Source organism: Schistocerca cancellata, chromosome 4 (assembly GCF_023864275.1).
Source record: "Schistocerca cancellata isolate TAMUIC-IGC-003103 chromosome 4, iqSchCanc2.1, whole genome shotgun sequence".
NCBI classification, from domain to species: domain Eukaryota; kingdom Metazoa; phylum Arthropoda; class Insecta; order Orthoptera; family Acrididae; genus Schistocerca; species Schistocerca cancellata.
This window is the reverse complement of record NC_064629.1, coordinates 697,068,329-697,081,276: the sequence shown is the minus strand read 5'-3', so window position 1 is coordinate 697,081,276 and position 12,948 is coordinate 697,068,329. Positions and strand designations below refer to the sequence as shown.

Here is a 12,948-nt window from a genome sequence, read left to right as displayed (position 1 = left end):
GAAACGAGATAAAAGATCATCACAGAATGCCATAAAGACCTTGTGAGGCTCAGGGATTGTCACAGGGTGAACCTGCTGTGGTCCCTGGCCACCCAGGAATTAACAGCAATGAACAATGCTGAACTGGCCATGACAGGAGTGACTACTCTATTTATTGGTCTGAAAACTGTCATAATCATCACCAAGGTGATGGAAAAATCACAACCACATAGCTGCATTAGTAAGCAGAATGCAGAATATTGGACTAAGATCCAAAAATAAAAAAATTGCAAGCTAATGATGTCAAAGCCATTATTTAACATATGTCCTATAATTTGAATGATAGATGAAACTCATTTTAGGAACAATAAATGGCCATGGGAACTTCAACCAACACTTGCACAGAAAGGATATGGAGGGCAATAAAACTGCACCACATTCAATTTTCCAATGCAAATTGTTTGAGGCCAAAAGACGCAGTTTACTCAGGTCATTAATTCCTAAACAAATTGTGTATCATTGCAATTCACTCACCTCATAGCTTTGTTACCACATGTAAAGTCTTAAAAATTTTGTAGGTGAGCACCGGCTGAATGTTCAGTGTTTCCATGCGATATTGTGTGTTCACTTGTGGTTTCAGTCTCCCATGGAACAGTGCACTGACCTGTGTTTGGTAGTGAGCGAAATGCAAGAGCAAAGGCCTGCACATAGTGCTACTCAGGTCGATGCGCATAAAGGGTGAAAAGACACTCGAAAACAATCTAAGATCATTATGTCAAATGTACTGAAATTTTTACTGATCAGGTCAACAATGAAAAAGCCATAAATTTTGTGTAACCTCATTAACTGACAGGAAAAGAGTGTGGTATTCCCAAATCTTCTATAGGCCGTCTTAGCTCAGCAGAATCTCTAGATGTGAAAAATTGTATCAATTCTCCTAGAAAGGGATAGCAATGAGAACAGAAATCTACAGAATTTGATGATTTCAACAAGGGGGTTGCATGTGGAACTGTTCTCGGTTATAACAACAGAGGAGGGTATCCAACAGTAAAACAATACAGAGTGATCCCCATGAAAAAATCAATTATTCTGGCTCACAGACCTCCTTCCTTTGTCTTCACTGCTCCCTTAGTTTCTGATTCAGAAAACGAAATGATAGGCAAACATTTTTGATAGGCTGCAAAGAAAATGAAACAGCAAGAGCGAAGTTTTTACGTACAAAGCATTTACCGCATGCTAAGGACAATAGATCTGTAGTGTACTTAGATAAAACTTGCGTTTAATAGAACTACACCAATAAGTGTATATGGCACGACTCCCAAGTTAACGGTGATTTGAAAGTGCCTACTGGTAGAGGTGTCAGATTAATCATCACACATCGCAGTTCACTGATTGGAGGCTTCATGCCAGAAGCCAAATTATGAGGGAAGTCCCAAAAGTAAGGTCTCCTATTTTTTATAAGTACATAGACTTGTTTATTTCTACAATGGTTTACATCAGTTTACAGGTTGAACATTTAGCTATTTTTCAACATAATCACCATTTCTCTCAATGCATTTTTGTAGACACTGTGGCAGTTTTTGTATGCCCATGTCATACCAGCTTGCCGCCATGCTGGTCAGAAAGTTATGAACCTCTTCTTTCACCTTGTCATCGGAGCTGAATTGCTTTCTGGCCAAATGTTCTTTTAACTTAGGGAACAGGTGATAGTCACTGTGTGCCAAGTCAGGACTATAGGGTGAGTGGGTGATTATGTTCCACTGAAACTGATGCAGGAGAGCAACGGTTTGCCGAGTGATGTGTGGGTTAGCGTTGTCATGGAGAATGTGTACACCCTTGCTTAACATTCATCTTCTCCGGTTCTCAATTGCCCATTTGAGTTTTTTCAGAGTCTCGCAGTACCTGTCAGCATTAACTGTGGTCCCAGTGGGCATAAAGTTGACAAACAATACCCCTTTCTAATCCCAAAAAAACGTTGTCATGACCAGCACACTGTGTTTGTTTGATTTTCCGCAGCTTTGGCAAAGAAGGATGCCGCCACTGGCACGATTGTTGCTTGGTCTCAGGTGTAAAGTGGTATGCCCAGGTTTCATAACCCGTGACAATTGAGTCCAGAATGTTGTCCTGTTCAGCTGCAAGGTGGTGAAGAAATGCACGAGAAGCTTCAACTCGTTGCCGCATGTGGTGCTCAGTCAGGTACCGTACCCATCTTGCGCACACATTCCGGTGTTCAATGTTTCCATTAAAATTCTGTGAGTGTTGCTTCGAGAAACCTCAGGGACCAACGTGCAGAGATCATCCAGGGTGATCCGCCGATCTTCACGCATGCTTTGCTCAACCTTCAACACTGTCTCCTCAGAAACTGACAGTTTCCCGCTTCTTTGTTCATCGTGAATTTCAGTCTGACCAGTTGCAAACTCTATACACCACTTACAAACATTTTTTGACATCCATGCACTACTCACCATATACTTCTGTCAATTGGCGTAGGATTTCAATCAGCGCAGTGCCCTTTGCGTTCAAAAACCGAATACCTGCGCGCAATTCGCACTTGGCGGTAACATCGAACTTCCACTGGAAGAAGACTCAGATACAGTGATGGATAATGCCAGTTATCATTCTATTCAAACAGAAAAGCTGCCACATCCAAATAGGCGCAAGGCAGACATTATGGAGTGGTCGAAGAGAAAGAATGTTTCATTTCAATCAATGAAATGAAGGATGAACTCCTGGCTGTAAAAGAAATCCTAGGTCCAAAAAGACATCTGAATTTGATTAACTGGCAAATGGAATGGGACACCAAATGGTATGCTTGCCACTATCACTGCCAATATAACCCTATTGACCTGATATACTTCCAGGTTAGACAAGAACTGGTTGGACGGACACACACACACACACACACACACACACACACACACACACACACTACTGTCATACTTGCTGCTGTCAACCATCTGACACATGACCCTCTCTACAAAGTTACTCAGCATGACTGGGTGAGGTACAGAAAACATCCAGAAGCAGTGCAAGAAGCTGATTTTGTGAGCCATGGTTTAACAGTCAGCATAGGGGAACCTATGAAGATAAACGCCTGGCAGAAACAAGTGACAGTGAATTTGAAGATACAGAATCAAAAGATGCTCCAATTTAGGTAACTGTAGGCTACATAAAGAGCTTACTTGATTTAAATTTTTCCCCTATTAATTTTCGTTATAGCAGGTGATTGTGAATGAAATTTTCTCTTAGATATTTGATAAATCTGTAACAAGTGGTCACAATTAGCTTACTCGCCATTAAATGCCATTTAAAATAAGATTCTCACTATTGCATTCATTAACAATGACAGTTTTTCACAAAACATGAATCGAATTTGTTCACATTGGTATTTCATCTTATTGCATTGTCCTCTCTCTTACACTTCAGAAATTTTCTTCCACTGTTTTTTTTTTCGTCTTCCATACAAAGGTGTTGTCACTCATGTTTTATTGCTGAGTGTAATGCAGTAGCAAGGGGCTACACAGGTCAATGTGCGTGAAGGACAAGGTTGTCATATCAAACGTACTGAAGGTTTTTCATTGGGCTGGCCAATAGTGAAGTAGCCAGGAATAAAATAAATTTTGTGCAAGTTCATAAAATGACAACAAAACCTTGTGATAATTCCAAATTGACAGTATCCCATATTAACAGTGTAGTGAAGATGGCAGAATCTCTAGACATGAGCATGTAAATGAAAATGGAAACTACACAATTTCACAATTTTGACAAAATGTTAAGTGCGTAGAACTGTACTTTAATACTACAACAGAGGAGAGAATCTGACAGCTAGAAAAATACAGAGTGATCTCCTTGAAAAAATTAAATCATTCTGTCTCAGAGACATCTGCTCTTTGTCACCTCCACTCACTCTGTTTTTGGCTCAGAAAGTACAATGATGGCCAAAAATTTTTAATTGAATGTAGAGACATTGCAGCAGCAAAAGCAAAATTTTGTGTAAAATACACTTACTGTCTGCTGAGGGTAATAGTCTTGTAGTATACTGCAGTAAAATTTGGGTCTCACAAAATCATACGCAAAAATATATTTTGCTCGTTTTAAATGGAAATATTGGCCTGAAAGTATCTACAATTATTTTTGTACAGCATATATCGGCAATTTAAGTGATGGGTGCAGTAAAGAAGAATTACAATCTGCAAATACAAATTTTTTGGGAGGTAGGGAATGTTCTCGGTTGTATTAAGATGACCTGTCGGAACTAAAATCCTGTTGACGGTGTACATGCACTTGCGTGCTGTCGCATATGGAGTGTCTCATAATAAAATGCATTCTTATGTGACACGATACAATAATAATGTCACAGATGTTACCAAAATTAATTTCACAGTTTTCTTAACAACTTTCTGACTGGAAGTTTCTACTAGGTCCAACAGAACACAAATTTATCACTGACGACATTTTTCGTTACATTGGCTGAACAGTTTCACACCTGTTACAGTTTTCTATTTTAATCTCTGAATACTTTCACGATAAAATATGTGCCACGTGCATCTGTAAAGTTTGAGAATGTTCAAACATTATTTTCTGTTCACACACGTCAGTGATTCTGTTTTCTTCCGCAGCTTGAAGGAAAGAAATACTTTTGTTCAAAACTTATTTTAACATCAGTTTTTATTTATTTTCTTTCGTAGCTGCTGGGAAGAATTTTATTTTGTGAAGAACTCCATTATATTCTAGACTAAAAACAGAGATGTCTAACTCTAAAAAAAAAAATTACTAAGGTTTTGAAATTATCACTAACTGGCAATGCTGTAGGATGGTGAGATGACCTTGAGATGTCTATTTTAGTGACAGCCGCTATAGTAACTGGTCTCCTACTGCATTTCGAGGGAATGGCAGGGAGAGAAACTGCACAATAAACTCATTTCTGGTGCAAAATGTAGTGAGCTGTTTTTCTGGTTCACTGTGCAAATCAAATCAATATAATCTCCAGTCTAAATGACAATTGTTTTGCAAATTATTTTGTGGCTAATTCTGGTTCCTTTCCATTGCAATGCATTTCTGAATTCCCTTACTTTCTTATACACATTTATAAAGCACACAAGAAACCTCACCTCCATTTGGGGTCAAAATGAAGACTGACTGATCTTCAAATCAAAGCATCTATGATGAAACTGTCAATCTTATCTCTAAATGCCTTAGAAACTTTACCTGGACACTTGTGCCACTTACAATTAGATCATTGCAGAGCATGAATAATAATACTTTTGTATGAAGTTCTAAAATGCCCAGTCTACATACCTGAGTGGGTTCCTTCTAAGATTCATGAATTTGTGATGTAAGCAGACTTTATAGGATCAGAGAATACAGTAACAGATGGGGATGAATTATCAGCATTACACCCAAGTAAACTATTTCCAAACTGATTAAAAAAGTAAAAATATTGAAGTTGTGAATGAAGCCACATACACTGTTTTTAGCTTTACTCAGAATTCCCACGTAAAACAAATGCAATATCATTTGTTACAATAGAAATTCAAGATTTTACTATGTCTGTAAAATTACATTTTACTTAGCATGTAGTTTTATATGGAAATTATTTTAAAGTGACAAACCTGACGATGGCATATTCTTGTAATCTTGATCTGAATCTTGGCCATCCAAATTCTGCAACAGAAAATGGAAACAGCAATAATAAGTTAATGTTCAACTACTGTAAATGTGTTCTTTTACCAAAAAATTTGAAAAAGGTGTTGTAGATCGATATTAATAAATTACTCCTTATATGCAGCTACTCAAAACGGTTAAAAACTGCAGTACAGTCAATCGAATTTTCATCTACCTCTTGATAACATAATTTATGCTCAAATGAGTCTAATATTCCTATCTGATGTATCATTTTTGGTTAAGATACAATGTCCATTTTAAATTAAATGGGAATCACACAATTAATGAAAAATGATATCATCTGTTGCTTGGCTTATTTGAAATAGCATGTGTATGACACACATACAATTGATGAATATAATGAAAATCTCAAATGACAACAAAAGTAACCCCCAAAAATATCAGCAAACTCAATAATTAAAAGTTATTATGCATGACCGTATCGTTAACCACAACAGCAATCAGTTACTATGCTGCTCCAAGCATTGGCTAATTAAGAAATTTTTTGGTGTCTACCTGTCTACAGACATCATTACTTTGGAAAATGCGTCTTTCATGTCATTCTTGTGGAAACTGTTGAATACAATGATCTACACCACCACTTCTGAGCAGTCATTTTTCTGCACAAGAGTGAGCAGGATTCAAGGGGGGTACCACCATAAACCAAAAATCCTGCATCTCCATACTGATACTTTTCAGACTTGAATTAATAAGAAAGTGTTTTTGGCTCCCTCCACACAGTAGCATGTTGAGAATCACTGTGTAAATGCAAATCACACTCAAATGTGAAATTACAACTTATTGGTTCAATTTCTATGTTCTACGGACCGCTGTAAACATTATTTTTAATAAAACAATGAATAAGGAATTTGAAAGTTAAGTATTATGGCCAACTCTTAAAAAAATCACTGAGAAACCAGTTAAATAAAGATGTAGTTTAATCAGTGACAATTCCAAACAGTTTGAAATTACAATTTCATCAAAAGGAAACTCAGTAGCTGATAATACTTTACAGAAAGCTGGTCAAAGTTTTAACGACTTTATTAACATGAAAAGAGAGGGGGGGAGAGAGAGAGAGATAGAGAGAGAGAGAGAGAGAGAGAGAGAGAGAGAGAGAGAGACTTTTTAAGTTTGTGCCAATTTTCCACATGTGTTAAGTCAGGGCATCAAAAATTTATTTTGGGCTATTTACAAAGTTTTAGAGTTATTCAAAGACTCTGCACCCCACACAGTTAATTTTATAGCAAATTTAGCTCATCAAATACTGAAGTGAATCAGTCACTGATACATCAAATTAGGCTCGGTAGTACAGGAAACATATGGGCTTTTGGGGGCAGGTGGGGGAGAGGGGGGTGTATCTCATTTCTTTATAAAAGTTTTGTCCTATTTCATAATTTAACACAGCATACAGAAAAGCTTCAATAGAATGAAAGTTGTAAAGCATCAAATTTTATATTCAAGGACAATGGAAAGAGCTGCATTATTGTGTTAATTGCATGAATTATAGTGTATGAATTAAAAATCACATTGTTTAACAGAAAAGTTCCTGGCAGAAATACAGTAATGCAACACAACCAAAGAAAATAAACACCTACATTGCAGTTTCATATGAAGTTGGCACATTCTTTACTTCAGCATTATTTAGGTCTTTTTCATTCATAAATTGTAAGCAGAAATACAGAACTAATAAGTAATAAGTTTGGACAAGCAATGGCATTATTACACACAGAGAGAGAAAATGGGAGCTATATTGTAATATAGACAGTCACAGCCCAGTTACAGAACACTATTACAGGCAAAACTGTAAATTACTTAAGAATATAATTGAACATGCTAAAATAATGTATTATATGAAGAGAACAGACAGGTCTCAGAATGAAATTAAAACTGTAAGACCCGTAGTTACAGAAGTAGCAGGGCAGAATGTAGTGTTGTGTAACCTATTTACTAATTATTTCCTGTCAATAGTTGGCAAGTTGAATCAAAATTTTATTGGCACAGACAAGTGCACAGGACTTTAGAAAGCAGGCATTCTCTGATGTTTATGTCACATATAATCAATTAGCAAGGAGTAAGTTGAATCAATTAATGAATTACTGAAGAGTAAAAACTCACAAATGTGTAACAAAATATCAGAGGATAAGACATTCACTCATTTTGAGTATGAGCACTTGTACCTGCTTATGCTCTTAATCATGAACAGACCAGTTCTGGTGTGGTGGGCATTGAGGGAAATGTGCACACATCATATGGTAGTGACAACACAGGAGAAGCATGCGTGGTGAAATGGGGGAGGATGATTTCTGACAGCAGTACGTTCACAGCAGTATTGACAACGGTCATCATAGGCCACTGACAGAGATCGACCAATAACGTTGGCCGACTTCTTGGTTACAGTGCATCCAATCTTCTTCGTCAGTTTTTGACAGGATCAAGAAGGTTAGGTTAGATTAGAATCTATTCCATTTATGAAGTAGGTTATACTTTAACCTCTTAGGTTGGGATGGATACACCCCCACCTGTGTGCTTGGAGATAAGTGCTACCATGTGGCTTTAGCTATTAAAAGGATGCCAAAGGCATGTGAATGAGCTATACATGTATTAAAAAGAAAGTGGTGAGTACTTTACACTTCGTCCTCAGTTACTGGAATTACCAGTCAAGTTTTACGAATATTTGAGATGAAGGGAGAAACATTCTGGTGCATATTCAACACGATCTGTGATGACTCTGAAAAGTGAGGTTACAAACACTGTTGGAAGTTGTGCAGACATACGTCAATTAACCTTCAATGACTATCATTAAGCATACATGTGAAAGACAAACAAAGTTTAGAATAAGATACTCTGAATACATAAATCAATGATGAATTTATAATCCCTTTGCAACATATGAATAAAGAAGCCTATAATTAGTGGATATTAGTGACAGTGAGGAGGAGTACATATCAAGTGGTAGGGAAACAGCTTTGCCTGAAAATACAATACAGTATCAATGTGGATTCAAAATGATGAAGATGTGTAAAATTCAGACAGATTTGTAATAGAAGAGAAACATTTCAAGAAAAAGGTACACAAACTGAAAGAATTATTAGTTTTGTTATGTCACAATGTGAATAAAGAAGCCAACTATTAGTGATAGCAAACTAGATACTAGGGAAAAAAGAGGCGGAATGTGTATTCAGTGCAGACGGAACATCTTTACATTAAGATATGTTTGCAAAGGTTACAGTAGCTCACGAAAAAAATTAGTAACACAAGTCAGTGTTGTAGAAGATTAAATTAAAAAGACTGCATGTGTTCAGCAGAGATAAAAAGCTGTTAAAGACGTAGAGGTTAGGAGGAGGAAGAAACCTTCTGATAAAGAACAAGCTGTAAAAACAAGTCGGAATTTCCGGAATGATGTTACAGTACAGAAGCGCATGCTATGAGAAAATAATGGGAAGAGACATGTTGAGTACGTATTTTTTGTAAATGTGGGGAAACCTAAAAGCTTACTGTTTGATAATTGCTCCCAGCTCTCCTCAAAACTATACAGAAAAGAAATGGCTGAAATCCAAGTAAACAGTTACTACTTTAAATGCATGTATAACAACTGTACTGAAGGTAATGTAACTATGAAAAATTAAAATTTTTTGATGAAACTGTGTATAGAAAAATATCGATATTGTCATGACGGAAAAAACATTACTTTCTTTAGACCTACATAAACAAATGTTATTAATAAATATTAAATAGAAATTAGAATATGATACTATGTAAAAATGTAAATGACTGTAACACTCACACAGAACAGTATTTCGTTCATAGTCAATTTTCAAATATTCATCCTTGACCTTGAAGCACCAAGTGGCGAGTGCAGTGTTGAAAGGGAAGCAGAAGGAAGGAAGCCAAGAGTGTGGAAGGGCTTTTCGATGGCCAGAAATAAAAAATTAAAAACACGCCTAACTGTGTGTCAAATCATTTATATAAAGTGATGTGTCTATTGGATAAACATTTCCGGACATATAGTATCCAAGTTTTGAGCCACTGCAGCAGTTGGAATAAAGTATCTGGGAAGGTGTCATGGTGAACCATACTAAATCGCATTGCCAGATTCACAAAGAAAATCTGCAGAATTGGTTGACACCGCTAATTACAATGGAACATTAACAACAAAGCAATAAGTCTATTGTACTTTTTAATTAGGCATGGAGTGTGGGTCAACTTAGTGCAAATGCTGAACATTGTTTTCTTGGAATAGTATAAATTTTGTATTCACAGTTGTACTAAATTTCCTTTTTTCCTACACCTGCACGACTCGTGCCTTCCTATGGAAATTGACATCAGGATGAAGAGACAGGGATTTCTGCTACGAAAAGTCCCTTCGAGACAGAGAGAGAGAGTGTGTGTGTGTGTGTGTGTGTGTGTGTGTGTGTGTGTGGTGGTGGTGGTGGGGGGGGGGGGGGGGGTGAGAGGAGGTTGCACTTCGTAACTTTCATTATATTGATTTTCTATTCAATGTGTATGTAATTAATAAAATAGCGTATATTCACTAATAGATTTTTTATGAACGAATGTAAGAAAATTAATTTTTTGCACTTATGTTGTTTGTTGTTTTAATCATCAGTATGTAGACTAGTTCCGTGCAGCTCACCTCTCCTTCATGTTACCTTGAACATGAACCAGGATGTTTACTTCAATACTCTCGGTGGCCAAGTGTTACCCTGTCTTTGTGATGTCATGCTGTGAACACTTCCATCTTCCAAAACGACAACAACTGTGTTCCCAGGGTTGCTTGCAAACATTCCTGGTTCGATGAACACTCATGCATACTACTGCACCCCAACTAGTCTAATTGCAATCCAATAGAAATGTTGGGACTATTCTGAACAACAGGCAAAATGTAGCAATCAACATCTACACAATTCTGTATCTCCATGGCACCTCATCGTCAATGAGTTTGCTTTAGCAGACACATCTGAAGAAGTTCGTAGATCCTCTTCCTTGACAAACTAGTGCTTTGTCTTCCTTGATAAACTAAGGTTATTACGAGGTGCTATCCAAAATTTTGGGTCTGGTGCTGCCATCTGTTGAAAACCTTACCTTTGGAATAATGGTCACCACCACCCTCGAAGTAGTTTCCATCAGCACGTACACACCAGTCCCAGTGATTCTGCCACTGGTCAAACGTTTTCTGGAAGTTCTGTTCTTTGAGGGTGTTTATCACTGCCAGCGATGCTTCTTGAATCCTCTCTAGAGTGTCGAACCGACGGCCTTTCAACTTGAGTTTCAGTTTTGGGAATAGCGTGCAAAGTCATGCCAAATCAGGCGAGTACGGTGGATAGGGTGGTGCCGCCATGTTGTTTTTTGCCAAAAAGGTCCTGGTGAGCAAGGATGCATGACAGGGTGTGTTGTCATGATGCAGGAGTCAGTTCCCTTGACACCAACGTTCGGGCCACTATCGCCGCACATTTTCATGGAGCAATCACAAAACGTCACAGTAGTACACGGAAATCACTGTTTGGTTGGGTTGGACGAATTCTTTGTGTTCAGTTCCCTTCGTATCAAAGAAAATGATGATCATGCTCTTCACTTTGCTCTTCATCTGTCTTGCTTTTTTGGGTCTTGGAGAGCCCAGGCTCTTCCACTGGGGCAATTGTTGCTTTGTCTCTGGGTCGTAAATCCAGCTGTTGTCACTAGTGATAACCCGTGACAAATAGGTTGGTTCACCAGATGCGGTCTGACAAAGGTCTGTGCACACTTCAGCACACTGTGCCTTCTGATCAGCAATCAAAATCTTTGACACAAATTTTGTGGTGACACGATGTATGCCCAATTCATCAGTCAACATTCGTTTACATGTCCCATAACCAATACCCACTTCATTTACAAAGTCTTGAATGGTTCGACATCGATTCGCACGAACCAGTTGTTGAAGTTTGGCAACAATGTCTAGCATTGTGCGACTAATGGGCCTTCCAGTGTGAGCATCATCTTCGACGTCTGTACAGCTGGCCCTGAACTGAGCATGCCACTCAAACACATGTGTACGGCTCATGCTCTGTCCCCCAAACACTTGTTGAATCATTCTAAGGGTCTCCGAAGCACTTTTCCTGAGATTCGCACAGAATTTGATGCACGTGCGCTGTTCTGCTTGCGGATCCATTGTAAAATCATCACACACCCAACACAGAGTATTACGGAAATCACTTGGACATGCAACACATCCTCCCAGCTGAATGCCACCCTGCACACTGACTCATCAGATATGCAGCTCTCACTACCTAGTGGGGCCAAGATCTACTCTTCTACTTTCCAGATGGTGACAATAGTCCCGAAAATTTTAGATTCCACCTCGTATGATTGTTAGAGACAGTGTTACATGGCATTAGTGTGATGTCTCCTGAGGATTACAAATTTTTTGACTGGTACTCCAAAAACTTGAAACACAAGGGTAGCTTGAAAAGTTCTTGGAATGGGATTGAAAGAAATGACTTGTCTCACTTTTTTATTTTTCAATAGAGTCTCTGTTTACACTACTGCACTAGACCCAGGAACAGTCAGTGCCTTGATCTCAGCTCTGCAAAATATCCATCAACTTCAACTGTCAGTCCTTTGTTTGAAGAAAATGTCTGTCCACTGAGGAAAGTTTTGAGCTTGAGGAAGAGAAGAAAGACTGATGGAGCCAAATCCAGCAAATAAGGTGGGTTTAGCAGCAATTTGTATTTTAGTATTTTAGTTTGTGTATTTTTGCCATTTCAATGGTGCTTGTGTTGATGAAAGATGATGTTCTTCCTTGCCAAACCTGGACTTCTGTCATGGATATTTTGCTGTAGTTGGTCCAGGTCAGCATAATACTGTTCCATAATTGTTTGACCAATTGGAAAATAAACTATCAGCAGAATCCCTTTTGGATCCTAGAAAACTGACAACATGACCGTACCACCCAACTGTATTGCTTTTGCTTTCTTCGGTGGTGGTGAATCAACAAGTCTCTACTGCTCTGATGGTTGTCTCGTGTCTGGGGTTTAGTAGTGCTATGAACAGGGTCAAACAATATTTAGACATTTTCATTCTAATACATTTCTGAACCTGCATTACGAGCCAAGGCACTCGTCCAGCAGATCATTTTCATATATCCCAATTCCACTGTTAAAATGTGATGTGCCCATTCAGATAACATCCTTAAAGCTTCAGCAATTTCTTGCACTTTCAATCGATGATCCTCCATGAGCATTCTACGCACTATTGTTGTAATTTCTGAAATGGTGGCACATCTGAAACAGTGGATCATCATCTAAGCTGTCTTGACCAAACTTAAACTCA

General features: G+C 38.1%; 1 protein-coding gene across 19 annotated transcripts in view; it reads right to left on the bottom strand.

Annotated features, from left to right (window-relative positions):
* LOC126183635 (CLIP-associating protein 1-B-like) overlaps nucleotides 1-12,948 on the bottom strand; it is a 764,859-nt gene that overhangs the window by 535,410 nt on the left and 216,501 nt on the right. For 3 of the 19 annotated variants that reach the window (XM_049925772.1, XM_049925761.1, XM_049925759.1), the window contains exon 27: nucleotides 5,592-5,643. The exons of the other annotated variants lie outside the window; for them this stretch is intronic. In XM_049925772.1, the coding sequence (XP_049781729.1) occupies nucleotides 5,592-5,643 (52 nt within the window). The remainder of the gene's footprint in view (nucleotides 1-5,591; nucleotides 5,644-12,948) is intronic. 19 annotated transcript variants of the gene reach the window in all.